Source organism: Festucalex cinctus, chromosome 2 (assembly GCF_051991245.1).
Source record: "Festucalex cinctus isolate MCC-2025b chromosome 2, RoL_Fcin_1.0, whole genome shotgun sequence".
Taxonomy (NCBI): domain Eukaryota; kingdom Metazoa; phylum Chordata; class Actinopteri; order Syngnathiformes; family Syngnathidae; genus Festucalex; species Festucalex cinctus.
The window spans coordinates 16398692-16425726 of record NC_135412.1 but is presented as its reverse complement, the minus strand read 5'-3'; the positions used below and the strand labels follow the sequence as shown (position 1 = coordinate 16425726).

At 40.0% G+C, this 27035-nt stretch overlaps 3 protein-coding genes across 14 annotated transcripts in view; 1 reads left to right on the top strand and 2 right to left on the bottom strand.

Annotated features, from left to right (window-relative positions):
* The window catches only part of samd10a (sterile alpha motif domain containing 10a), a 37018-nt gene that overhangs the window by 1546 nt on the left and 8437 nt on the right, over positions 1-27035 (top strand). For 5 of the 11 annotated variants that reach the window (XM_077513323.1, XM_077513326.1, XM_077513331.1 and 2 more), the window contains exons 2-5: positions 11808-12007; positions 12600-12685; positions 13616-13674; positions 17463-17552. In XM_077513323.1, coding sequence (XP_077369449.1) covers positions 17507-17552 — 46 coding nt within the window. In that variant the 5' untranslated portion in view covers positions 11808-12007; positions 12600-12685; positions 13616-13674; positions 17463-17506. The other 6 variants (XM_077513324.1, XM_077513328.1, XM_077513322.1 and 3 more) reach the window with 3 other exon arrangements.
* On the bottom strand, positions 835-12128 carry opn7d (opsin 7, group member d). Of its 2 annotated transcripts, none has more exons than XM_077513318.1 (6): positions 11023-12128; positions 6489-6579; positions 6249-6411; positions 4620-4747; positions 4217-4551; positions 835-1897 (listed from the first exon to the last, which is right to left on the bottom strand). In XM_077513318.1, exons 2-6 carry the CDS (start codon positions 6577-6579, stop codon positions 1436-1438), a joined length of 1179 nt encoding a protein of 392 aa, XP_077369444.1. In that variant the 5' UTR covers positions 11023-12128; the 3' UTR covers positions 835-1435. The 2 variants fall into 2 exon arrangements, with proteins under 2 accessions (XP_077369444.1, XP_077369443.1); XM_077513317.1 differs by having other exon boundaries at positions 11829-12128.
* Positions 17788-22212, bottom strand: emilin3a (elastin microfibril interfacer 3a). Its single transcript, XM_077515286.1, has 4 exons — positions 22034-22212; positions 21821-21940; positions 20336-20844; positions 17788-20230 (listed from the first exon to the last, which is right to left on the bottom strand). The coding sequence occupies exons 1-4, from the start codon at positions 22183-22185 to the stop codon at positions 18324-18326; spliced, it is 2688 nt and encodes an 895-aa protein (XP_077371412.1). The 5' UTR covers positions 22186-22212; the 3' UTR covers positions 17788-18323.

Below are 27035 nucleotides of genomic sequence, written 5' to 3'. Positions count from 1 at the left end.
ATGTCTGTGTTCATGTGACAATTTTATACACGTAACATAGGACAATATACAGGAGTTTGGAGTGCGTCACCTAAATCTGTCTTAACACTATGAAATACTCAGTCCATTTGGAGAAACTTTTCTGTCAAAAGTTGTTGGAAAACATATTTGCAATAATATGTTCTATGTGCCCCAGTAGTCTAATCACACTATTCTGATTAATATTGCTTTTATGGAATAAGAATTAAGAAAATTATTCCATCTGTTTTCGTCCATCTCAGGGCCTGTTTGGGCTTTTACCGCCCTCTGTTGGCGACTGTTGGCGCCACTGACCTGAATATCTGACTGGCTAGCCGATAGACCAAGACAAGACATTTGAAGTCGTGGGGCCGCCATATTGCTCCTCCCAAGAAACTTTCTTGGCATACGATTCTGTACATTTACAATATCGAAATTGGAGAATATTTGAGACAGTACTTAGTAGAAACTGCATGATTTATGATATTTTAAATTTGTTAAACATAAACAAGAGGACTTAAGACATGCTTAATGAAGTTTACAAGGAGGAAAGTTGTACTTTTTTTGTTAAACAATTATAACTGTAATTCAACAAAATATTCCACTGCCGAATCTACATTGTAATATTGACAAAAGCCTCACGTTAACCTGTTTGGCATTTGCACAGGCAGATGGGATTCAATTATACTGCTTTATTGATTACTAGGGGTGTTAAAAAAAATCGATTCGGCAATATATCGCGATACTACATCGCGCAATTCTCGAATCGATTCAATAGGCGGCTGAATAGATTTTTTTTTTTTTTTTTTTTTTTTTTTTTTTTTTTTTTTTTTAAGAGCTCAGAATTGTTCATTCGGTAGTCTTACCGATTCAACGTCTTATCATCATTGCCTTTTTGTGTGTGTGTGTGTGTGTGTGTGTGTGTGTGTGTGTGTGTGTGTGTGTGTGTGTGTGTGAATCGATTTTTAAACTTCCATTTTTAATGGAAAAATATTCAACAAAACGTCTGACTTCGGGTTAGGATTCACACCTTGAGCATGGAAGAATGTTATATGAACGGAACATTAAGCCTTAATATTTTATTTTAATGCTTTTCAAACATGAAACAGATTACAACCTCTATAAGACTGAAATTTCAGATAAATAAATACATTTTCATATAAATCTTACACTCTACAAGCTTACAGATTAGTATTTTCTAAATTTGAATGAAAAAAAAATCGCAACAATCGACTTATAAATTCGTATCGGGATTAATCGGTATCGAATCGAATCGTGACCTGTGAATCGTGATACGAATCGAATCGTCAGGTACTAGGCAATTCACACCCCTATTGATTACAGTGCAATGATTGAGCTATTTTCCATCAACTTGTTCTCACATTTAGATCTCTGTTTTATGCAAAAGAAAAAAACGAAGAAGCAGGCAGTCCCACTACTAGAGGAAGTCAGCCAGTGGTGTGGCAACAAGCTGGCAGAGTGTCACCTCTCTGTGAACGGATCCAGTCAGTATGCAAGCAGTCCTTTGGGCTGTGCTCACATGACACCTGGCGTGATTGTCAATGCAGAGACACGCCTCAAATGTGTCCTCTTGCCCGTTTGAGAAGCGCGTGGAGATGCCGGTGTCTTTGTTGTGTTGCGGAGCGGAACCCAAACGTGGACTTGACCTGTAGATCCTCTGCCGTAACGTGACTGTGTCACTATAGAGACACTGGCGGAAGTTTGGCTTACACAGCAGGTAGACGGCCGGATTGTAGACGGTGGAGGATTTGGCAAACAGGGCGGCCGTGGCGAATGCGGACGGAGGAACCCGTGTGGCGTCGCTGAATGCTGCCCACATGGCCACACTGGCATAGGGAGTCCAAGCAACGAGGAAACCTATACACACTGCTACTGACAGCTGTGGAAAAGAATAGACAGAGGCAGCCATTAATACAGATGAAACCAAGTCAAGTAACATCCCTCGTTTATCGTCAGGTTTTTATGTTCCACGCCGCAATAGATGAAATCCATGAAGTGGTGACCAACATTGATTTCATTATTTATACAGTCAAAATATATGCACGAGGTGCAGGTATTATTTTTGTCATCTTGTAGTCACCATTTTCATATTCTAAACCGCAGTATCTGTGACGTGCTAGGTCTGATGAGTGAATTGGAAATGAGCGAATGAGCTAGCTAACTGTTGTCTGCCTAAACTGTTTGCCACTTTGCACATGTTTGACGGTGTCAGTTGGGGCCATCGGCAGGGGTCTAAAAATGTGATTGTGTTTACTGTACTTTGTTACCGTATGTTCTATAAAGTGTGCATATAAACCTCAATCAACAAATGACAGTGAAAAAATACACGGTCGACTATTCCTGATTTGGCCGATGATATTTGGCCAAATAAAATTTTTGTAACCGATTAATTAAAAAATATAGAATGATTAAAACTGTGGGGTTTTTTTTGTCCCTTATCTCTTACAGCAATAAAGGTGTGAATTACAGTCAAAACATTTCACTCAAAACTTTGTTCTTCTTTAGTATACATTTAATTTTACAGCAGACAAAAATAGCCCATTTTGGGGGGTTAGAATGTAAACTCTACTCTAACAACTAAACAAGGAGCAGTTTGGCAAAAAAAAAAAAAAAAGTCAACAAATAAGAGGATTCAAGCTGTTTCCTATCAAACCAAACAGAGTATTTTTTCCAAACCCGGAAAACGGTTAACAATAACTAGTAGAGCTACGGGTTGATGGCATGATGTTTTGAAACATTTGGTCATGAGCAGTTGTGACATTAATTTCGGTTAGAGCTGTCACTATCGGATGTTTTTAGAATCGATTATTCTATCGATTAGGCCATTGATTAATCACATAATCAGATAAATGTTTTGCTTTGACGCGTATGACAAAACAATTTATTCCTAGTTACTGTTTATAAACCAGTACGTCCGCCTCCCAGTTCTGAGGACTCCGGTTCGACTCCAGGCTCCGGCCTTCCTGGGTGGAGTTTGCATGTTCTCCCCGTGCCTGCGTGGGTCTTCTCCGGGTACTCCGGTCTCCTCCCACATTCCAAAGACATGCATGGCAGGTTAATTGGGCGCTCCAAATTGTCCTTAGGTGTGCTTGTGAGTGTGGATGGTTGTTCGTCTTTGTGTGCCCTGCGATTGGCTGGCAACCAGTCCAGGGTGTACCCCGCCTACTCCCCAGAGCCAGCTGAGATAGGCGCCAGCACCCCCTGCGACCCTTGTGAGGAATAAGCGGTCAAGAAAATGGATGGATGAATGTTTATAAACCAATTATTATTATAGTATTATTAGGGGTGTGCCGAAAAAAAAGATTCATAAAAGAATCAAGATTCTCATTTATTAATTGAATCGATATTAATATCCAAAAACTATTTTATTTAAAATAGAAATGAAGAAGAAGGGGAAAAGGCAGTTGTAGCCCACATGCTGTTTTTGTGGAAAAAGGCACTTACAATACAAAATTAATAAATGTTTTTTTTTTTTTTTTTTTTAAAGACACTTTAATGTCTCTATTTGTGATTTTGTCTTGCAAAGCAGACTGGAGTAGATCATGTCAATGTTGTGCATATCAGTAAATTGAAGCAGAAATCATTTGTCAATCAAATAATTTTGAATCGAAAATCGTTTGAATCCAGAATCGAAAATCGATTCTGAATCGAATCGTAGACCCAAAAATCAAATCGAATCGTGAGACACTCAAAGATTCCCACCCCTAGTATTTAAGTTAAACAATGTCTGAACAATTACTTGATTATTCAAATAGTCGGCGATTAATTTGATAATCAATTACTTGCCATCTAATCAATAAATTTTGACAGACTGAGACGGTTATTGAGTGAAACACTGTTAGGTTTATTTGAATTTTTTGCCCTTTGCTGCATTCCTTAAAAATCGGTTCCACTGCCAGTAATTTTGAATGGTCTTTATTTAGTTTTATGAATCTTTTATTCATGTAACTTTGTGGTCTATGCCTATTTTAAATACAGATTTTATACTTTAGCCTAGCCTATATATTAATTTATAAAAGTTCACATAGAATTGCCATTAATTTCATGTAATCTTAAAGGAAAAATACATATATCAGTATGTATTTGTTATCAGCTAGCTATATACAGTAAAACGAGTTATGTCCGGATATACCGTTTTGTGTATATTGCACAGTTCGACTCTCACATCGCCAACGCTGAGATACACACTCGCTCTGACCTTGACAATAAGCGAATGCGCACTGACACTCTTGGTTTGTGGCGACACATGCTGCTGGACAGCCTGCCGGGACCCTCGCACTGTCAGCAGGATGGACGAGTAGGAGAGGAAGATGATGGTGCAGGGCAACACGTAGCAAAAGACAAAAAGGCAGACAATGTACGACAAGGCTGAAAGCTCGTGGTTGGGCGCGCGCCAGTCAATGCAACAGGCCGTGCCGTAGGGTTCTGTGCCGTATCGTCCCCACTGCGCCAGGGGCCCCACGGCAAACACTGACGCGTAACACCACACTCCGGCCACCAGGAGGCGAGCGTGTGCCCAAGAGAACTTGTTGCCTGTTTAAAAACAGGAGATACAGTCAGCTGTTTTGCTCATTTGCAGTTGCTAGTTGGTTGTTTCTTACCGTGATTTGGAAAGCAGACTTTAAGGCAGCACACGAAGGAGAGGGCAGTGAGGTTTGTCAGGCTGCAAAGACCGAACAGCACGCCACACATTGCATAGAGCTGACAGGCGAGCTCCCCAAACAGCCACCTGAATACAGAGGGGAGAAGGAAATGGGGCAAACTGTGGGCATCTATCCATCCATTTTCCAAACCGCTTCTCCTCACTAGTACTGAAATACCAATTGGAGCCTCACCGATGGGATTTTTTTTGGGCTAAATTACTGTATGTGACACTAATTCTTACAATAACCAAAATGTAATTCAAGGCAAAGAAGCAGAACATTCAAATTAGGAGCTTGAATTGGTAACACCGTCAACATAAGGACTTTAAGACAATGTTAAAACATGTGCATATAATACAGAAATTCTGACTGAAACTAAATCAGAAAGAAATATTTCTCAAAGAAAATCATGCAAATCCAAATAATCCATTGCAGTAACGTGAAAATATTAACAGAAAAAGGTTTTACAGTCGGGTGACCAGAGTTTCAAAATTAAAAAGGAAAACTATAATTTCACTGAAAATCAAACATGATAAATTCTCTCCAGGAACTACAAATCTGGTAACCGCTGATTGTGTTATGAGTTATGACTTTACCAAAATGCTAAATGCTATCTTGGTTGACAGATTGACAGATTCGCTTCCTGACTTTGATCGAGGAAGGATGCAACTTCTATCGCTCCGCAACTTGATTATTAATGAATCAACATCTTGATAATTGCGTCTTAAATGTGGACGGGAATTAATAAGCTTCGGCTTCATCCCGTCAAACCTTTTTCTTTTCGGATGTAACGAATATATCTTGTAAACTGTTATGTTGAAACTCTCACAATGATTTGTCCAGAAGGAAAAATGAACAAATAAAAACAAAACAAAACAGTTCAACAGCACTTTAAACAAGTCAATGCAGTTACCATTATCCAACCTTATTGCCTCACTATTAACTCATTCACTCCCAGCCATTTTCACTGAAGCAACTGGATTTTGACTGATTTTGCAAGACCCACAAATGCTATTAAAAACTTGTAACCTACCAAAAGAAATATAAGTCTCATCTTTCATCAGGAAAAAAAAAAAATTCTGTTTCCGTTTTGCTGCAATTAGCATTAGAATATAGCTAAGTTTAATCGTTATTCACAAATCTGTATAGAATAGTGGGAAAACAGCTTATTTTCAACATAACCCTGGTTGATCTCTTTATACTCTGCTGTCACCTGCTGGCCGTTTTTGTATTTACTACCATTTTTCACCCGTTCACTGCAGTTGAGCGGCTGCATCAAAGCCTTCTGTATGCTCTAGCATAAAAAAAAAAAGAGAGAGAGAGACACTTAAAACATTTAAAATAGAACATATTTATACGTTCTTGGGCACAAATGAGTTAAAAGCTGGCTATGCCATCTACCTATTCCGGACCCGTATTATAACGTTGGAAATATGCTGCCAGAAAAGCTCAGCTTGCATTGGGTCTGACTGACGACCACAGCATAAGGCTAGTAGAACTACATACATTTCCCATGAGTTTTATCTAAGCATTAAATTGTGTGGTTCAGTCAGTAAATAATCGGCCGTGTAAAAGCTTCATTCATACCTGTGTGAGAAAGCTGACGGTATTGCCAGGGGGAATAACGAGAGCGTCATCCCAAGGTCACTGATTGAGAGATTGATGATGAAGAACTCAGGAGGCTTCAGGCTTGAGCGCTTGTGATGCGCAACAAGTAGCAGAATGCCATTGCCCAGGAGGGACAGCACGCCTGGGTGGAGGGAGAGATTGTTTTACCCGTGTGGACTTGTTGACCTCAGCCAAGGATCATTCAAGGAATTTACTCACAAAATACAATGTAGAGTGAGCCCATGACAACATCATACTCCTTGGAGATAGTGGAGATAAACACAGCTGTCGCATCTGAAGCATTTCCCATCTACAACATTGGCATACTTGCAGTGAATTGATGCATACCAACAACAACTTTCTTTCAAAGTTGACTGTGAACACTTCATCATCAGATGAATGCCAGCTGGCCTGCTGGTCAGAGATTTACTCAAAAGCTTTTTCCCATCGTGTAAATCGTGTTGTATCAAATACAAAACAGTGTGCAGTATGACTGACAGATGGACAGAAGATTGAATCTTTGGATTTACAGAGTATCTTCGAACCTTAGAAGACAGTACAAAACGAGGAATAGATTTGTTGAGTTTTTGTGGCATTTGTTGAATGGATGAATTGACAGGATTCTGAACTTTCTTAACCGATATAAACCGTGGCTCTGGATAAAGTTGTTTATCAACGCTTTCCATTAACAACAATACAGCCTTGGTGGAGATTTGCACTTTCAAAGACCCACATTTCCACTTCATCACATTACTGGTACATATGTTGACGCTTTTCCACTAGCATACAAGGAACTATTTCTCGTTCCAGATCAACTGGACGTTATACGCATGCCACGGCATTTTCATTTTCATGACAGAAAGCATTCCTGCTCTGGACAATTGCAAACATTCGGCCATTTCTGATATTTCCACAATGAAACACGCCGTACACGGTGAAACCAAATGGCGTGTTGCATTGCTTTTGCTTGTAACTACTAGCATAAAAATCCCTCAGAAAATTATGCCTAAAAGTGGTTGTGCGGCTGGATGTTCCAATCGTAACATTATGGAAACTAAACTATCATTCCATATTTTCCCCATGGATCCTGAACGTCAGAGAAAATGTGTAAATGCAGTGAAAGAGTGGAACTTTACAGTTTGAAATGGAGGCTAACCAAGACCACATTGCTTTAGAGCGAGTGTTTTTTAAGTGGTAATAATAAAAAATGTATTATTTAGTTTTCTAGATATTTTAGGTTATTAACAAGCTTGCATCATTATCTATATAAATGGTGTAGCCTTAAGCTCCACTCTCTTCTTCAGTGTCATTTAGCCATTTTTCTTAGCAACAGGAGGGCAAACATAAGGGTTAACTTAATTAAAATAGGCGAAACATCATTTAAATGATCCAAATCACTAAACTTTTTTCCGCAAATGTCGTACTCTTGCAGATCAAACAACTACAGCTCGGTGCTAGCTAACAGGCCATTTGCTATCTTTAGACATGTTTTAGCTCGCATGTCACACATTTTAATTTTCTATGGTTTTACATTACTAGCAAAATGTACAATATTCAGATGACCTAAGAACTAAATTGTATACATACGCGGTTTTGATTCCATCATTTTTAATGTTACAGTATACAATGCCTTGTGGAGGTTTGTAAGGACATTCATCTAACTTTAGACCAATTACGCCCAATTTCTGTTCATACTGCACTTTTGCCTCTGCGGGCAGAATGTTACAGTATGTAGTCAAACATTATCACATTTTTAAATCAAAATAATACTCACAAATCAAATTACAACGATACAAAGTCCAATGCTTTTCAATGAGAGCTTGTTTTCCCCCAAGTAAGACCGCCATTTTGACGAGAGTGAGACGTAAGCTCGGAATTGTCTGTAACAAATTTGTCACAATAGGGCAGGGGTGTCCAAATTCAGTCCTAAAGAGCCACTATCCAGCCAGCCTGTTTTCCATGTTTCTCTCCACTAACGCACCTGATTCATGATCAGGGTCGTTGTTGGGCTTCTGCAAAGCTTGCCGATGAGCTGATCAGGGAGACATGGATAGTGGTTCTCGAGGACCGAACTTGGGCACCGCTATAATAGGGCATTGAAAAGTGATGATATATGTCTAGAAACGACAAAACTACACACACGCTAAGTTGCTAACATTAGCTTAGCTCGTTAGTGTGACTTAGCGATGGACACAGCAGTATCGTACTCCACAATTGCCACTTTGCTACAGCGGTCCATGATCTTCCTGTCCTGTCCTGTCCTGCCCTGTCTTGACAGTGTGTGCTATTGCCACAAATTGTAAAAGGAGCAAATTTTACTATTCAGAACATTGTTGTGCATTATAGACGGATGGAAAATAAATTGTAAATTTCAGCGAAGGCCACATATGTAGGGGACAAATGTCAATACTTGGGGTACTCAAGGACTGAGTGCTAATGACACAAGATCAAGAGACAGACTTGATTGTGATGCAAGTGAGCACACCAGTCGATCTTGAAACAGCCCTCTGTCTGAGTGACATCAAAACCAAGAAAGATGCTCATGTCCCATTTGAATGCCTCTGAAGCGCACTGTTGTATCATGATGCGTTTTTAATATCCGTTGGTTGTGTAGGCAGGGTTTCAATCCCATAAGTACACAGCCATGCCGACATGATGTGTATGTTGCATGTCGGCTAATCTATGATGCATCTTGATGTCTTTGGAAGTGAAGGAGACAAAATACCTCCGGGGTGGGGGCAGATGGCAAGAGCCTGGAAGAGCCCGAGCGGCTCAACTGTGCCTTTGGCTAATTCAGCCTGCATCTGGAGGCTGAACTGTGACGGTACTTTTAGCCAACCAGTAAGGCAACCAGGTTGAACAACATTTTTGTCCGGCCGTAAAAGTTTTTTTTTATTTTGCAGACCTGTTGTCGTAAGACTCGTATCTGACTCGTCTCTAGCTGATTGTTATGTTTGAAGAAAAGATTTGGTGCATCCTGTCGCGTTTACATTTTGAACTTAAAATTGTCCAAATATTTGGAATTCCAGCCTCTCAACAGTTAATATTTTATGATGCAGACTGATTGATTGTGTTCAATCAAAGTAAAACTTTTTCCCGAACATCTGCTTTTACTTGCAATGATCAACATTTTTGATGATTTTCTGACTTTTTTTTAAATTATTATTTATTTAATTAACCCAGTAACTATAATCAAGTTATGTTTGGACATTTTCTTCAATGTCAATTTGAAATGTCCTGATTCATCACTTAATAGTTGCAACCCTAGATAAGAGATTCTAATTTGCAATGCTCAGCTGGCAGCAGACAGCGACATGAAACAATGCAAAATAGTACAAATCCAATCACATTTCATTCTACAGTAATCATTGAGTATTTTTAAGGAAGGTTTTTTTTTTTGTAGCTTAAGGATAGTTTTAGGGAAAATTGATAAATTGATTGATTGATTTGATTGGATTGAAAAAAATAATTTTTACAAGTTTCCAGCTCTTTATTCAACATTAGAACATTATTTGAAATTGAAAGTTCACATATTAGTTTTCTGCATGAACATCTCAGAGCTCTTAAAATAATACATTTTGAGTAATTTTTACAAATGATTGGTATATAAGTCTTAATTTGACACACACACACACACACACAAGTAGCAAAAAAAAATTCAGAAGCTGTGTTAAAGATAAAAATATTTACCATTTGCATTTTTTTGTAATGTTTTCTGCCAATTTTGAGGATGCAAATTTTTTTTTTTTTTAATCAGACATTTTCCTCAAACTTTGGGTGTTTGTGGTGCTGTATTTCTATGCATCCCCTCACTTGTGCCACCCGAATGTCAGGTATTGAGTAGTGACGCACGTCTCCAAAGACCTTGGGAGACCTTTCGTGAGATTGAAGTGCACCGTCTTCACTCTTGCTGTGTGTAACTGAGCGACTGCTCCACTGAAAGTCAGTGTCGGTGACAAGCAAATGCCATCTTGCTCCACTATTTACACTGCAGCATGGCTGCGGGCCTTTCTTTCAAACAGCGCTTTGAAACATCTTATGTAATGGGCTCTGGAGACCATTCAGATGGTCATTTAGGCCCAGTGTTACATCAAGTAATTACGTTCATATCATTTGTTTGTTTTCTTGTCTTTGAAAAGTTATCAGAACAGCAAATTAGTGTGAGTTATCTTGAAGAAAAAAACATTTGCCTTTTATCAAATTGTTTTCATACATTTACCAACAATTTATCTAATGAGAGTATAGTGCATATGTATTTTTAAGCCTCAAGGTCCATTTTATGATATGGTAAGCAGGTTCAACATTTAAGAGCTAAGTTTGACTATCCAGAATTAGCATTGTAAATCAACATCTTTTGACTAGTCACAATTACGTTTTGGACAGTTGAAAGTTGCATTCAAGATATCGAACAGAATTCTGACTTAATTTATTTAAAAAGAAAAAAAATATTCAAAAAATGCTGATAAACATTCAGTATGCATTTTTCACCAAAAATGGTGAAAATGCCCTCTCACCCACCACCACCCAAAAAAAATTCTAATATGGTAAAAAAAATCTTGAAAAAATAAAACAAATTTGCATTTATGTGAATCCGCGGCTGCTGTCTTGTGTGTATGCAGGGGTTCTCTGTTTTGCTAATTGTGGCTAAGAAGAACATAGTTAGCATGATCTCAAATGTTTTTGACTCTGCAAAAGTGAATTGCAACACATGTCCAGTGTCGATGTTTAATGCCAAGAAGGTTGATTGCTTTACCTTTATGAGCTGCTCGTCAAAGATGCATCTGTCGTGTCAATTGTAGTTTTAAAAATCTGATTTTTGTCATTGTCTGTCCAAAATGCAAGCCTGTCGCGTAAAGGCAGCAGCCACAAATATGTCATCAACATTCCACTGCATCACACAGTACAACCATTATATAACTCCAGCATGATCACGCAAGAAATACATTTGTCTCATTGTTGAAAGTGAAGCTGCTTTCTTGTTAGATTTTTTTTCTTTTTTTGAAAGTCATTGTCTTGTCAAATTACATCATGAGGATGAGTAGTTAGAGAGAAAGAAAGACTTCATGTTCCTCAAAAGCGCACAGACACTCAAATCACATCTGACATCTCACGTGTCAGTCTACCCTGGCAACAGAATCGATGTGCTCCGTTTGTTGTGATATCACGGCAGCAAGCGGTCTGAAAGGGGGAAAAAGATAGCGGAGATCATAACTTACATCTAAAATGAGAGAAACGCCAAGTGCGTGTGGCGTTGCTTGTGCAGAGAGGCAGAATTAGTGATGTCATCAATAGTCTTGCCGCTGTCATGTCTGCGCCTCCAGCACTTCACATTCACCACATTGTACTTTTGAACCTTGCTTGACCGTCAGGAAATACAGTGAAACATAGAATGCAACTTCTGCCAGTCTGAAGATGCTTCTTCTTCAATCACTTCAATCACCAGTCAACGTACACACACCAACTGGAGTAAAAGATTATCCTTGTCATTCCAATGCTGAATGTAATTGATGTGTTCATTTGTCGCTGTCTGATCTGTAGGATTTAGAGAGTGCTGCTTACCTTCCAGGGAACAATTCCTCGTCCTCTGTTAAACTCATGGAGGCCCAGTGCAGAGCAGGATGCTGGACAGGAGCTCCAGCCAGCCACTGAGAAGGAGATGGAGAGGACAACCCAGCGCCACGCACAGAGAGAGAAGAGAGAGAGCCGGAAAGGGAGAGGGAGAAAAGAGTCCAATTAAGGTATCTTCCTCCTCCTCCTCCTCTTCTTCTTCACGACACGCTCGCGCACATCCAGCAGCCAGGTAGATACTTTCATGTATGACGTGGTCATTATTGTGAAGATGCACGAAGTTCCAGTCAGATGCTCAGCCTGCCACAGAAGAGAGGGAGGAAAAGAATGTCGGTGGCTGGGGGGTTGGATGGGGGGGGCGTTGATGGGACTATCCAAGCAAGCTGGAAATGTGGCTAATGACTCAAAATATTACTCATCCTTTTTGGGTTATCTGTAGTGTCCTTCCAAACACACTCACTTTCATTCTGCCGTACTCAGCGTCTGCCGTGTTCACCTTTCCACTCGTGAATCATGTATCATCAGTAGAAGTGTTTGTGTGGTCATGTGCGGACTGTATTTTCTGCTTGTATGGATTATTTTCGGAAACTAAAAGAGAAAAGGCTGCTGTTTGTCATAGGTGACCAGGCATCGGTGAGATTCAAAATCTCTCTGAATAGGAAGTATTTCACAGCTTCTTTTATCCATCGTTTGTATATTTGTTCTTCTGTTCCAATGATGTTTGCTTTTTCCAGGTCCATAATGTGATTTTCTCGTTTGTAGTGGTCCGATATGACTGATGAGAGGACACGTCACAACTGTCTGACAGCTTCTGAGGAAGGCAGCAGTCGACGTTGAAACTAGTCAAGGTAAACTAAAAGCTTTTTCTCTTAAAAAAAGAAAAACTAAAGGACTATATAGATTTGAAGACAAGATGAACTTTTGACTCTTAACTGGTTTTGCCCTGACTGGGATTAGATCCTAAATAAACTAAACTGGGCCTATCCACTGAGCTATCCGGCCACACCTGTCATTCGTTGTAAATAAGTTCAAAGTGATCAAAAGTACACTAGTTCGACGAAACAGTGGGATGCCATCATTTCACTGCCAAACAAGTCCAGATTTGTATTGAAGACCATCAAGTTTAACCCAACTAATTGAAATCACCTCGTTTGAAGAGAGCATTTGAAGCACGTTACCGTTGACCACTGTCTCTTCTGTGAGTGAAAAGGGCTTCATGGGTCCAAAATCCTTTTGTTTGATTGATCAGTGTTTCCCAGTGATAAGCAAAGGGGAAAGGAGGAGGAGGAAAATGGCACTGACTTGTCTATCTAACTGGAGAAATGCAGGTACAAGGTGGAGTTAAACTAACACTGTTGAGTTAATCTAACTAAATGCTCAACTCTGTGAAATAACACCTACTCTGGACACCATTTAACTCTGAAATTAACTCCCACAAAGTTCATTCTGAAATTGTAACTTTATTGAGTGAAAATTGCAACAACGAACATTTCATTTCATTTCGTTTTTTTTTTTTCCGTTTTTTTTTTTTTTTTATTGGTAACAGCCCAATGATCAAGAAGAACCAGAGAGCACCCATTTTTGAGGGGCTGACCTGTGTTGAGCGCCCCCCCCCCCCCCCCTTCCAACTGTATTAATAAAACACGTGTATGCCTATCTTTTTACAATTTCCATCTGTAGCCCATCTATTGTTAGATTCCCTCTGCAGTTTATTTTCCTCCAGTCTGTAATCTGTTTGTGCCGATCAGGATTTCTTTTTTCATTCACTTCATTTGCAGCTCAGTACTCAGAGCCGACATGGCATCTATCTACTTGTAAACAGCACCCATCCATCCATGTGAGTATATTCTTCTTTGTCTCTCATTTCCGTGCTCCTTTTACATGGTGCCCCGAATTTTCAGACTGAAACTGTTGTGTGCTGAGAGGTAGGATCCCAAACGCAGACACAAATAAGTCTTTATCTATTTATTCACATTGAGAGGCAGAAACTAAGAGAGCGGTACACAGGAACAGTTGAGCAATAATCCGGCAAAACACACGCAATTCTCAGACCCTTAAATAGACAATCAATCAATCTCATTGGTTGTGGCTAAACATACTAGTACTGACATGGAATTCTCTGATTGGCTGTAGACTCCGTAATTGCAGATAGTTCCTGACATCAACAAACATCATATAGCATAAAAGATCCTTGACATCATATATTCCAGACATCATATAGCCTAAAACTAGTTAAAACTGGATGCTGTTACATCAATAACAAAACAGACACTGAACAGGTCGTGAACTCTGGGGCATGGTCATGAACTCTACTCAAACTTAACCCAGGCGTGACCCCAGACATGAGGCAAGACCCAAACATTACTCCTGCATGACTCGAGTCATGACAGAAACTTGACCGAACAAGGCTGACAAACTCGTGTTGCTAAAACTCAGCCTCTGAAACATTTCATTTCAAAACTCACAATAACATATGCGGGAATTCCCACATATGTTATTGTGATTTTTATTCACCACACTTTTTTGCCATGTAACAACTCCCACATAATACTTCCGATTTACACTGTTCAAATTTCAAATTGCTTCAAACATCCATGCCTCCCGGGATATATATCGTCTGATTCCACATTACTTTCAGTAGTCACACAATTTAACGTTAAATATCAACTTTTCCCCTTTCATTTTCAATGTGATAGACATTGAACTTTTTCCAAGTATCGCTTTCCACGTCCACTTCCATACATATGACTTGTCATCATTACCAGGTGTTGGATACTGCTCGTTGGCACAGTTGGTAAAGTGCATTGTCCAGTAACCAGGAGGTCATCATTTCATAATTTATCTCTCGATTTACTTCATAAGCATGCATTTGAATCTTAGCATTCAGCTATTAGGATTCAACATTTGCATGCAATTTCTCCGGAAATTGCACTTAATCTAGTTTTTTTTTAGCACTTGTTACTTAAAGCTCTGTTTTGTAGGTACCAGTATTTGAATTCTTTCCATTTTACTGCATTCCTTGATAAGCAGTTCTGCTGCCAGTTAGTTTCAATCCTATTTATTTAGTCACTGGATAATGATGGTTTATTTTTCACTTTTTATTACTGTAATATTTTTTTCCTGTTATTGTAAGGTCTATGTAACATATGTATTTAAAAAAGTGGAGAAAAGGTCTCAGAAATTTTCCATTAATTCCATAGAATTTTAAGGAAAAATACTGTATCAGGTTGTGTATTATTTTCAGGATATAAAATTGCCTGTATGGAATGCATGTATTTATGTCAAAATTAAATCACGTTTATTTGATTTTTTTTGTTTTTTGTTTTTGGATGGAGTATAAAAGTTTTGAATATTGGAGTTGGCCAGATTGACTTGTATAAATGCACCTTTGACTCCTTGACAAAAATATTTGTGGCCCTCTAACATTTGTGTTTGAGTAACCCTGCAATAGAGGCAAGACGTTACAGCAAAGCATAGCCATTTCTATAGTATGTACCCTAATGCTTCTGAAATAGAAGTATAACAATAAATTACTGTGAAGTATACTTTGAGACAGAGCAAATTTATCGTGATTATTTAGAAATGATCCTCTCAAAATATAAAGTCAAATTTGACTTGGCTCCAACAGTAAATCCAGTAGGAAGCATTTGTGATGCACCCAAAGCGCTGTGTCATCCGAGTTTATCGTGTAGCGTCTCCCACATGCGGCCATCTCGCTCGCAGGCTGACAGTGGCGGAAAGCTGCTTAAGGGAACGTGGGCCGATCTGTGCCGTGGCTGCCGGGACGTCAGCCCACTGCAAAGAGAAGGCCTGTCATGTTAAAACCCCCGAGCGGGGTCGTGGTCTTCTCAGGCCGCTCGCGCTGACACGTTGAGATGAGCTTAATCTCACGTGATAACAATCAGTTGGATGGCGAGAAACTTGAGGCAGCCGCTTTTCAACATGTGCGCAGTCAGCTCACATTTAGGATTTTGACTGCTTTGCGGGAGTTAACTTCTGCATGTCCTATTTTTGCCACACTTGCTTTATGAGTTTAGCGGCATGTTTTGAGGATTTGCTTGGTCAGTGTAAAGTGAAATAGAGTGGTGCCTTGATGTTTATGGGTTTCATTGACTCACAACACTCTCATCTGTCATGAACGCGGAAGTGTGGTGGTGGACCCAAATGCAGGAGGCGGACGAGTCAGGGAGGCAGAGGTGCGAAAAAAGAAGTAAAATTTAATCCAACAAAACCAAAGTAGCAAACAGGGCTTGGTGACAACGAATACAAAAATACCAGAGGGGAAACTATACAGGAGCAGACGAAAACACTGGCAACATGAACGTGGGGAAACAAGAATAATGAACCGACAAACACTGACACGAAAACCGATAACTAAATACACACACTAATTACACACGACGAGACACAGCTGGGCAAGACACAAGTGGAAGGGGTTGCTGATTGGATGGCACATGAGGATGGGCAGGTAAACACAGGTGGACATGGAAAGGCTTAACGATACTAGGGAAAACCAGGAAATCAAAACATGACAAACTAAAAACCCAACAAAAACAAAGCAAAACCCACCCTAAACAGAACCAAAACATGACAGCATCTTTCCCCATCGAAATGAATGCAAATGGTAATTCTAGTGCTCCCAAAAACACCAACAAGATGTAACATGGTCTTTAATTATGAAAAATAGCCATCTACAATATTGTACTGTATAAAAACGTGCAGTAATCGATTGTAAAGAATTCATCAATTTTTGCATCTTGACAACACGCTTTATTAAAAAGGAATAATTTAAATGTGCTCTTAAACAGTGAGAGAGGGCTGAACATTTGGTGTGACTCTGGTCTGGTCCTCAAAATATTTGCTCCAGGGACGGATTTTTGTCCAAAGACATTTTTTGAAGGCAGAGAAACAAATAAGAACAAATGATTCAAATAACCCTTACCATCACGTTGTTGTCATTAGTTGAAGCCCTGCAACTTGTTACTCTTGAATGAGCCGGCCGGTTGTGTTCGCAGAATCGCTGCATCTCTGTTTGTGCTTTCTCAGGCCAGGGCTTGTTTACCCAATGAAAAGTGAGGTCATCTTCATGCTTTTCTGTGAGCCAACATGCAAACTGTCCAACCTCAAAGAATCACCATAATGAGGACAAAAACAAACGTTGAGGACACTCTATAGAGTGATTCACCTTCAAAAGCACCTCAGCTGAGCGCTTGAAACCGTCTCCTCTGTCCTCTGCGTTTGTGCCAGATTTGGGTTTTGCAATCTGTTTGCATGGCACGGTCAGTGACAGACTGCGAGTAACGCAAAATCCTGTCCATGGGTGAGCAGTGAAAAGATCAATCACACATCGACTTGAAAACAAACAAGATTGTGTTGTTGTCCCGATGTTGTGAAATCTTTGAGGAACCTTGAAATGAATACTAAAGAAATCATGAAGAAAATTTCTCATGCTCATGATTTGGATTGTTTCTGCTTTTAGAAAATAAATAAAAATAAAAAAAAGCTTCCTACTTGTTTTTCTCTCGGTTCTTTTTGTGACATGTTAAATTATGCTTACCTGATGTCACTGATGAAATAAAGAGTGCAATGAGTTCATCCACTACGTATGGTTGTTTGTCTGACAAGGATTCTCAGCAAGGTCACCTGCATCCCTGCTATTGGAATGCTGAATGTGGATTGCATCACTCCGAGCTGCAAAATGGATTTGGACACAAGGTTAGTCTAATGGACTCCTTGGTTGTACACTTAAAAATTACTCCAGCTTATTTTCTTTTCAGATTGTTTCTTTGGAAGCAAAGCTTTTATTTAAGCTTGTGCAATAACATACAAATCATTTCCCTCTCGACACCCTGTTGTGGAATGCTTTACCTCTTTGCATCAGCATTTGTCAAAACATTCTGGTGAATTGTGTCTGTCAGGATTTGGTAATCAGGGGGGTCCTTTTGTCTAATAGAAAAAAAGCCTGTGTACTTTGACAGATATTTTCACTCAAAAAAACATGAGTATAGAAAGTTTATTTCCATGATGGGGCAAGGTACAAATATAGATGAGGGATTCAGAGATATGAAAACAATTATATAAAATGAAAACATATCAAAGCATTGTGTCATTTAGTCTCCATGTAAGAAAGTATAAAAACTAGAACATCATGTAAAAAAATTAAATAACAGACAAGCAACTTTTTATGCATGTAAACAGCACAATAACATAGATTTTGCTGGGTGTTCAAAAATAACGGTTCATGTCAACTAACAGACTTAGCACCTTCATGAGTCAAGTAAAAATAAAAGTTCACAACATGACGTGTGCAGTCAGTTAGCTGCATTCAATTGTTTGCAGCATGTTTAGATTGGATATCAGTGCAGCTTTGACCCCTTACTAAACCAACGGGGGGAAAAAATTGGGATGTCAGTAGACTTCCACAACACTGGCAGAATATTTATCCTCTACTTTCTTTGTATATATTTTATTTCCTCGTCATCAGAACTAATTTGAAGCAAATGTGTCCCCGCGCTCAGGATTCTGTCGCGCCGACTCCGCCTTCGAGGTGCAGTTTCTGATTTCGTCTTTCAGGTCAGACAACTGCTGAGAGTGGTTGGAGAGAGTCCCGTTGAATTGCAGGAGAAAGCCATTCGATTGTCTGTCCAGCTCCTCCCTAATTCTCTCCAGATCCTCTGCTAAATAATGAAGACCTTTACACTGGTCCTCCACATTAGCAACACGTCCACCGACCTCTGTCACTTCTTTTTGTACACCCATAGCTGTGCTCCGACAGCCTCGGACCTCATCAGCGAGCCGTCTCTTCATTTCCTGCAACTCCCCCCTGAGCCGGGTCACTTTGCGCTCACCTGCTCCAAGCATGGAAGCCTGATGTCGGACCAGCTGGACCACACCCTTCATCTGTTGGGCCAGGCGTGACTCTCTGTCATGCCAGGAGCTGTTCACTCGCCCCACCTGGTGGACTACGGTCCCCAGTGACTCCTGAATTCCTTTCAGGGTGCGGTTGACCGAGCGAACATTGAACTTAAGGATCGTGAGCTCACCCTCTTCTTTTTCTTGCTGCTCTTTGTCGGCCAGATGCCTCACGATGTTCTGTAGTGTGGTGTTGATGCTGTTCAAACGATCACCTTGATTTGCTAATAACCCCTCGACATTTTGATTCTCGTCTGGGCCACTACTTGAAGAGGCGGAGTCCTCTTGAATACCCGTGTTTATTTTAGATGGGGAACAAGAGGAAGAATAAAGAATCTCCAGGTTGCTCAGTTGTTTTTGCACTCTGTCCACGTCCATCTCGAGTCTCCCTCGGAGGGACTCCAGCTCCGTCTCCAGGGTCGGAACGGCATGTCCTTCCAGGAGTGCAGGGGCAGTGGCATTACCCAGTTCCTCCAAAGCCATCAGTAGGCGTCCCTCTAGTTCTCTCAACTTGCCTTCTAATCTGACCTCCAGGCCCTGTCCTGATTCTCCTTTGTCTGAGATGCTGCTCGTCTTTACCAGTTGCCCAGTCAGGTTGAGCTTAGTCTCTACATACTTAAGACGCCCCTCCAGCATTCCCTCAATGTGGTCTTTATGACCTCCCAACTCCACTCTTAGGTGTTTCTGTGACTGATTGAGGCCTGCCACTGACGTTTCCACCAACCGCACCCTGTCACTCAGTCCAGTCACCACAGCGCAGCAGCTTTCTCGTGTGTTCAAATGATGAATCTGTGTCTGGAGGCTTCTCATCTCCGTCCTTAAGTCACTTGTACTTTCTTCCAAAACATCTTTCATGTGTTCCTGCCTTTCACCTTGCTCGTTCTGACACTGGCGACGTGTGTCTTCTGCTTTCCCCTCACATCGGCCCACTGCACTTTCCACACGCTTCTCAAATCCACCCAGAATGTCTGTCCTGGCTGCACTCAGTTTCTCATCCAAGAGCTGCTCTATATCCTTTTGGTCTTTACCCTCAAGATGTGTAGAATCTGATACTGTGCCTCCTCTGGTTGGCATCTTCTCCAGTGCTCCATCATGTTTCATTACTCTGGCTTTGAGCTCCTGAAGCTCTGCTGCCTTGGCTTGCAGCTCGGTCCTCAGGTCTTCTACTTTTCCATTCAGTTCTGTGAGCCCTGAAAAGACATGTCTACCGTCTAGCGCGCCAGCTTCAGGATCGCCCCCAGGAATCTCTACAAAGCCTACTGTGGAAGGGCTAGAGGCGACGGCAGGAGCAGAAAGAGGACTGGGGACAGCAGAGAGCAGAGCTGTCAGCATTCTGTTGGCATCCTCTCTTAGCGAAGCTCGAAGGCTGTCCTCCAGGCCATTCACAGTCCCCCTCAGGGACTCCAATCCCTGATTCAGACGTCGCACATCCTCCTCCATTCGATATAGTCTCTCCTCTGTTTCACTGTCTAGAGCCAGACCTAAAATAATGAAGGGATATCCTTAGTACCATTACAGTGTCAGTTACAGTTTTCACAATGTCTTACGCACTAAAGCAGACTCTATCATTATGGATTTAGTTTCACCTTGAGTTGGTTCGCCATTGGTAGAAGCATGGGTTACTTCTGGACTATGCGCCACTGCTCCCTGGTTCTGGTTATGCTCTTGTTCATGCTCTGTGTGATGTTCTTCACTGTGGTCTGGCATGTGCTCGGGCCCATCTGGATCCGGTCCAAAAGAGGTGTCTGGATAGCTGGAAGATCTTGGCAGTCCGAAGTTATGCATTGGGTAAGAGTTAAAACCACTGGTGGGAGGTCCACTGGGTTGATTCCATGGGGTAGCTTTCACATGAGGGTTGATGGGTGGGCCCTTAAAAATGGAAGGCTTAAACATTGGACCTTTGTATTGTGGTCCCTTGAACTGTGGGCCTCTGAATGGTGAACCTTTAAATGGTGGCATGCTTTTCATGGAATGTTGGTAAGCTGGTGGTCCCTCCATGCAGCCGTAGCCCGAGTACCCAGGACAACAGCGCCATTCTAACTCGGTGACTGTTTTATGGGCCACTTTATACATTGGTTTGTAGATCAAGCGATACCTGAGGAGAATAAACAATTTGAAATGACTTTGGACTTTTCCTATTAACAACTTAGTATATAGATGCTCATATCGAAAATATATCGTCTTTGTTGACTGGAATCCTCATATGCCCAAATGTAATCAATTTAATATTTTTTCATAAATTGACACTTGGTCTCTCCCTGCCTGCCTGTTACTAACAAATTTAAGGTGTTGAAAATGGCTTGTGAACAAATCTATTCACTCATTTGGGCATTGGAACTGTCTGAGAAATGTCGTAAAATTCAGATTCTTCCGTCTCTCCAGATAGTGATTTTTGGACATGTGAGGATTCCGCCCAACCAGGGCTGGACTGGCCATCTGGCATACAGGGCAGATGCCCGGTGGGCTGGCCTCTTTTGGGGCAGATGCAGTGCTTTTTAATTAATACTTTTCTACATTTTACCACAAGAGACTGGTTCACAATTAAGAAGGACCAGTCCATTAATCCATTTCGAATATAGATAGCAAAAGGAAACATCATCAATAAACATCAGTGGCAAAAAAATGGTAAACAAGAGTCAGGCTGGGCCTAAGTCAAAATGCCAGGGACAATTTATTATTATTATTATTAGGTTTTTTTTTTTTTTTTTGGTTTTTTTTTTTTTGCCAGTCCAGCCTGCGCCCAATGGTGATGATATGTATAGCCAGCATGAAACAAGTACAAACATAACAACGAGCAGCATTAAGGAGGTTGTCAAAGAAATTCAAACCTAATTTAAAAAATGGTTAAGAGGTTGCCTGGTGTTTAAGAAATAAAAAGAAATATAGTGTACATACTACATCTATACTGCTACAGTAATATTTGTACAGTGAGTGGGCAGTATAATTGTAACAAAAATATATACTGTAATGATGAGTGATAATACGTCAATATATATACAGCGTATGAAATATCTATTGATGTGCATTTATATGTATAATATGTACAATGCATGGAAAATAACATCACTCACATAAGAGTTGGACATTTTTTATGCCAGGAACACTTGTTGTACTCGGCTTTGACATATGGTGCCACCCCATCTTGCAAGGTGAACGACACAGTCTTTTCAATCACGTAAGCACAATGATTCCTGTTAAATAGGGTAAGAAAGGTGGCGGCATGTTGTTACTGAATTCCAATTTGAAGTATTGTTAACTTGACAGGTGAGAGAACTAAAACTTACTTGTGTCTGCTGGTGGGTTTTCCCTGCTCATGGAGCTCCATCAGTCCAGATCTGTAGTGACTATAATGGAGTGGTCTGTATGAATTTGCTTCTCCAATTGACAAATATAGCATCATTGCTAGAAAAAGACTTGTGGCCACTAAGAAATTCATCACGCAGTATCCAAGTGTCCCGAGTAAAAAAAAATAAAAATAAAAAAAATCCTCACAGGTCCTAAAACTTGCCTTCCACCAACTTAATGCAAGGTCAGCTATCCCAAAATGTATTAGTTCAAACCCTTTCTCTGCACGAGGACCTTGCAATGTGCTGTCAAGCAAAAAGCTAACCTGAGAGTTCTGACCCTTTTCATGGGAGTGCCTGTGATGAAGTCTGTCAGTGGACTGTGACTTTGAGTGCCACTAATAAGACCCCAAAGGTCTAATTTGCATATCTCCTCCCAGACACCCTCCCCTGTGCCACTGAAACTGAAGCAGCTGAATTAGCCCTCACCTAATATTTTATTTTTTTTCAGTTGTCTCAAACTGTATTTTGGAATGCATAGGGAAAACTCTCCTTAGTGATGTCATTTTCCCCATGGTGACATCCTTGCAAACCAGAGTGGGAAAAGACATCACATCCAGAGAGCGTGTGCAGTCTGAAATGTTTTTACAACAAGGAGGTGATCCAAGATGAGGAAAATATCGTTTCAGTGGTTCACATCTTTTTTTGTGAACATTTCAAATTTCTACATACTAAAGTATCAGAAGAAAAATGTCAGAACAAAAAGAATAAATTTGTCAAAAATATGATCTGATCTTCATCAACTTCAAGTGTATTGACACATAATCACTTAGTCTAAAACAACATTACTTTTTTTTTTTTTTTATCTCCTGTCTTTATTGAGAACAATCCAAAAATGTCCATTGGACTTGTAGAAAAATTATATGAACCATTAAAGGGATACTTGACTCATTGAGTCATTTTCAGCAGTAAAACGTTAATATTTTGTCTATAATTAATGTGGTAGCTTCATTATTTTCATGTACTATTAGTACCTTTTAAAATTTAATTTTTCTACTTGCATGTTGACTGATAATTACATCACCTGTGCTGAGGAAGTAGATAACGACCAAATATGGCTCAGTTTACTGACCAAACCCAGAAAACAGGTGAGCCATGATTGGCCATTACCTACGTCCTCAGCATAGATGATTTCATCATCAGTCGACAGCAAGTATAAAAATTACTTTTTAAAGGTATTAATTGTACATGAAAAATAATGAAGTTATCAAATTCATTCTGGACAAAATAGTAACTTTTAACTGCTGAAAATTGTTCAGTGAGTCAAGTATCCCTTTAAAATTAAGAACTGGTGGCAGTATCCGGCATTCAAATCTTCCTGACATCTTGTAATCTTTGACTTGACATGTCCATGCACATTGTCAGGGTCTGAAAGTGAACCTAACAGTAAACCTCCATGGCCTGAAACAAATAATCGCAAACACTTCCGTGTAACAGCCACACGTGCGAGTGCCGTGCCCCTGAGCCTTCACATCATGAGGCCAGTCTTTGTCTAGTGGAATGAATGAGCTCTTTGCTCTTTATTTGAAAGATAAGCTGCCCTTTTGGACATTTTCACTAGTAATTTTGATAAATGTAATGCAACAGTCGCAATCAGTCTTGCTGTCTTGAACTCTTAGGTAATAAATTTGAGGTTTAAATAACGATAGCAAAGATAAAGTTTAAAGACACTGTTAAGTGAATTCAGAGGTTTGTTTCCAAATACATTCTAGATGCTTGAAGATAACTGCTGAAAACGTGCGAAGACTGAGAGCTCTGTAGTACTCGATTTTGTAGATATAGTGTTCACCTTTTCAGATTTCTTTTTTTTTTTTTTTTTTGTGGTGTGTCAAAGAAGAAAAATCTTCTATAATTTGCTCCGGAGTTTAAGTCGAATGTTTTTGGGGAAATTTTATTTGACAAAACCCAAGAACAGCTCGAATCCAACCGGAACCCATTGGCTGACAACACGATCAGAGGACAAGGATTTGGGGTAAAGGTCCGACCTCTAAATTTAATACAATATTATACAAGTCACACCAGAATTTAAATCACATGACTAGCCAAACTCTAGAAAAAAAAGTGCGACTTAGTCCAAAAAGAAAAGTACCGGGTACTTGGCGGGGTTTTTTTTTTGTTTTTTGTTTTTTTTAAATAATTTGCCTGCCAACCAGTTCAGGGTGTACCCCGCCTACTGTCCGAAGCCAGCTGGGATAGGCTCCAGCACCCCCGCGATCCTTGTGAGGACCAAGCGGTTAAGAAAATGGATGGATGGATCGAATTTAAATTTGGTAGCGTTAACATTTTTCTCTGGTACACACTATGTATTACATATTTCTTTTCGCGTTACATGGATTAAACATTTTATTGGGCTTTATTTTTCGGTTGAGTTATCAATGTCAACATGTTTGAGAAAGGTCAACAATATTACAGTCATTTTATAATTCTCTTAGGATTAACATAGTGTATAGGCCGAGTTGAAGGTCGACATCAATATTGATGGTAATTTTATTTTATTTTTTAAAGAACATATAGAGCAGGGGTGTCAAACATAAGGCTAGCGGGCGATCAGGCCCACAAAGGGGTTTAATCCGGCCCGCGAGACGATTTTGTAAAGTAAAAAAAAAAAAAAAAAAAAAAAAGTGATGTTGGACCAATTAATCAGCCAGCCACAATTAAATATATAAATTTGTAATTTCACAAGCAATCTTCAGATGACCGCGGACATGAAATCGCCCTGGAAGTCATTATTTTACACACAACTTAAAGTTATGCTTTATTAAAAAAAATAAAAAATAAAAAATAAAAAATCTTTTAATCATAGACCAACATAAACATGTTAAATATGGCACAAATTCAATTACTGGTCCTATAACTTAATTAACTGTGCCACACAATGCATTCTGGGAACTATGTATATGCAAAACAGGTAGATTTAACATGTCCGGAACTTATACAGGCAAAGTGTTGCCGCGTTTCATTTGCATTTGTGTTATTTTTTGAAACAATACAGTAGATTACACTTGAGCTCCGTAATTTAGGGCGGGCCCAAAAACTGCAAAAATCTGCATATAACTGATGGCAATCGTTTTTAAATTATATACCATTATTTTACCGATTCGGCCCACTTAGTAATATACTGTCCTCCATGCAGCCCCTATGCTAATATGCGTTTGACACCCCTGATATAGAGACTTGCTAGAAAAGAATTTTGAACAAGTGCAGCTATTATTTTGCTGATATCTCTTAGTCTTGACTAACTTTTTAATTTTATTTTAAAGCCCATTTCCTGTTTCCTGTTTGTTCCCCGACCCACCTCATTTACCCGGTAACACCGTGTCCTATGTCGACACTTAGGGTGTGTGGCTTTATTTTTAGCGCACACTCCTTTTTCCCAGGACACACCTTTTTTCTTCTCCATTTGTAAACAAGCTCCCGTTGTACGATGTGAAACATGTTGCATCCGCGCTGCCACGTTCTGCTAGGGTGGAACAAGCGCCGCTTTCTTCTGTCGGCCGCCGGCTGGCGACTCCACCCTGACTTGTGCCTGAATGGCATCACACACTCGCGGCTGTTGCGGCCTGCCCCGGCGTTCCGCGCGCAAGACTTATGGCTGACGTCAGGCGAAGGCCGCTCGCCCGTGAAACAGGGTGAGGCCTCACCCCTCTGTTTGGAAAAAAGGAGAGACTCCACACATTGCCTTTTCTCTCTCACTCACAATCAATCAAGCATGCACTAATGACGATGAATGAGTCTGTTGACTTTGAGGAGCCTTTTCTCATTTTCTCTGTGCCGATTTAATTTTAACACTGGCTGTCCACATTCACAACCAGTCTGTTAATCTCTTGATGTGTGTTTTGAAGACAAGGCAGCGTGTTCACACACTGCGTGTCTTTGGGTGTCATTTTGACTTGATGACGTAATAAATAATGTTTGTTTCCAGTAGAGCACCATTTGAGGGCATCTTCAACTTGATTCTTAAAGGGATACTAGGCTCATTGAACAATTTTCAGCAGTGAAAAGTTAATATTTTGTCCAGAATGAATTTGATCGCTTCATTATTTTTCATGTACACTTAATACCTTTTAAAAAGTAATTTTTCTACTTGCTGTCGAATGATGATGACATCACCTGTGCTGAGGAAGTCGGTAACGACCAATCATGGCTCACCTGCTGTCTGGGTTTGGTCAGTAAACTGAAGCATGATGGGTCGTGGTGATGTCATCATCAGTCGACAGCAAGTAGAAAAAATACTTTTTAAAATGACTAATTGTACATGAAAAATAATGAAGTTTTCAAATTCATTCTGGACAAAATATGAACTTTTCACTGCTGAAAATTGCTCAATGAGTCAAGTATCCCTTTAAAATCACTGCAAAGTGAAAATAAATGATCTTGATATTTTAAACACCAGAGAGAAGTGTTGCTAACAACCTTGTCAAATTTGAATGTTGAAAACTATAACCAAATTTATAAAATGAACGTTGAAATTAGGGATGTTCGATACCACTTTTTTCCAGACCGATACCGATACTCAGACCCTCAGTACTCACCGATACCGATACCAACTGCCGATACCAGTAGTACATTTTGACAAATAAAAAAAAATCACTAAAATTATATTTTTTAAACAAATATATTTCCTTTAATTTTGACAAAAAAAAACCAGCACAGTCACTCTTCAATAGTCTTAACGCTCAAAATAAAACACAAAAATGCTCTTTTAGTTTAAAATTCACAATTTTGAAGTATTTCTAAACCGGTGAAGTTTTGGTGAAAAACTGCTGCAAGCTAGCGCCAGTTTTAGGCAAGGAGGACTCACTTAACGTCTTCCCACTCTGCCATCGGTCGCTTATACTCGTCTGCGTCACGAGTACTCGAGTACTTGAAAAAAGGCTGGTATCGGCCCGATACCGATACATGGTATCGGCCCGATACCGATACATGGTATCGGCCTGATACT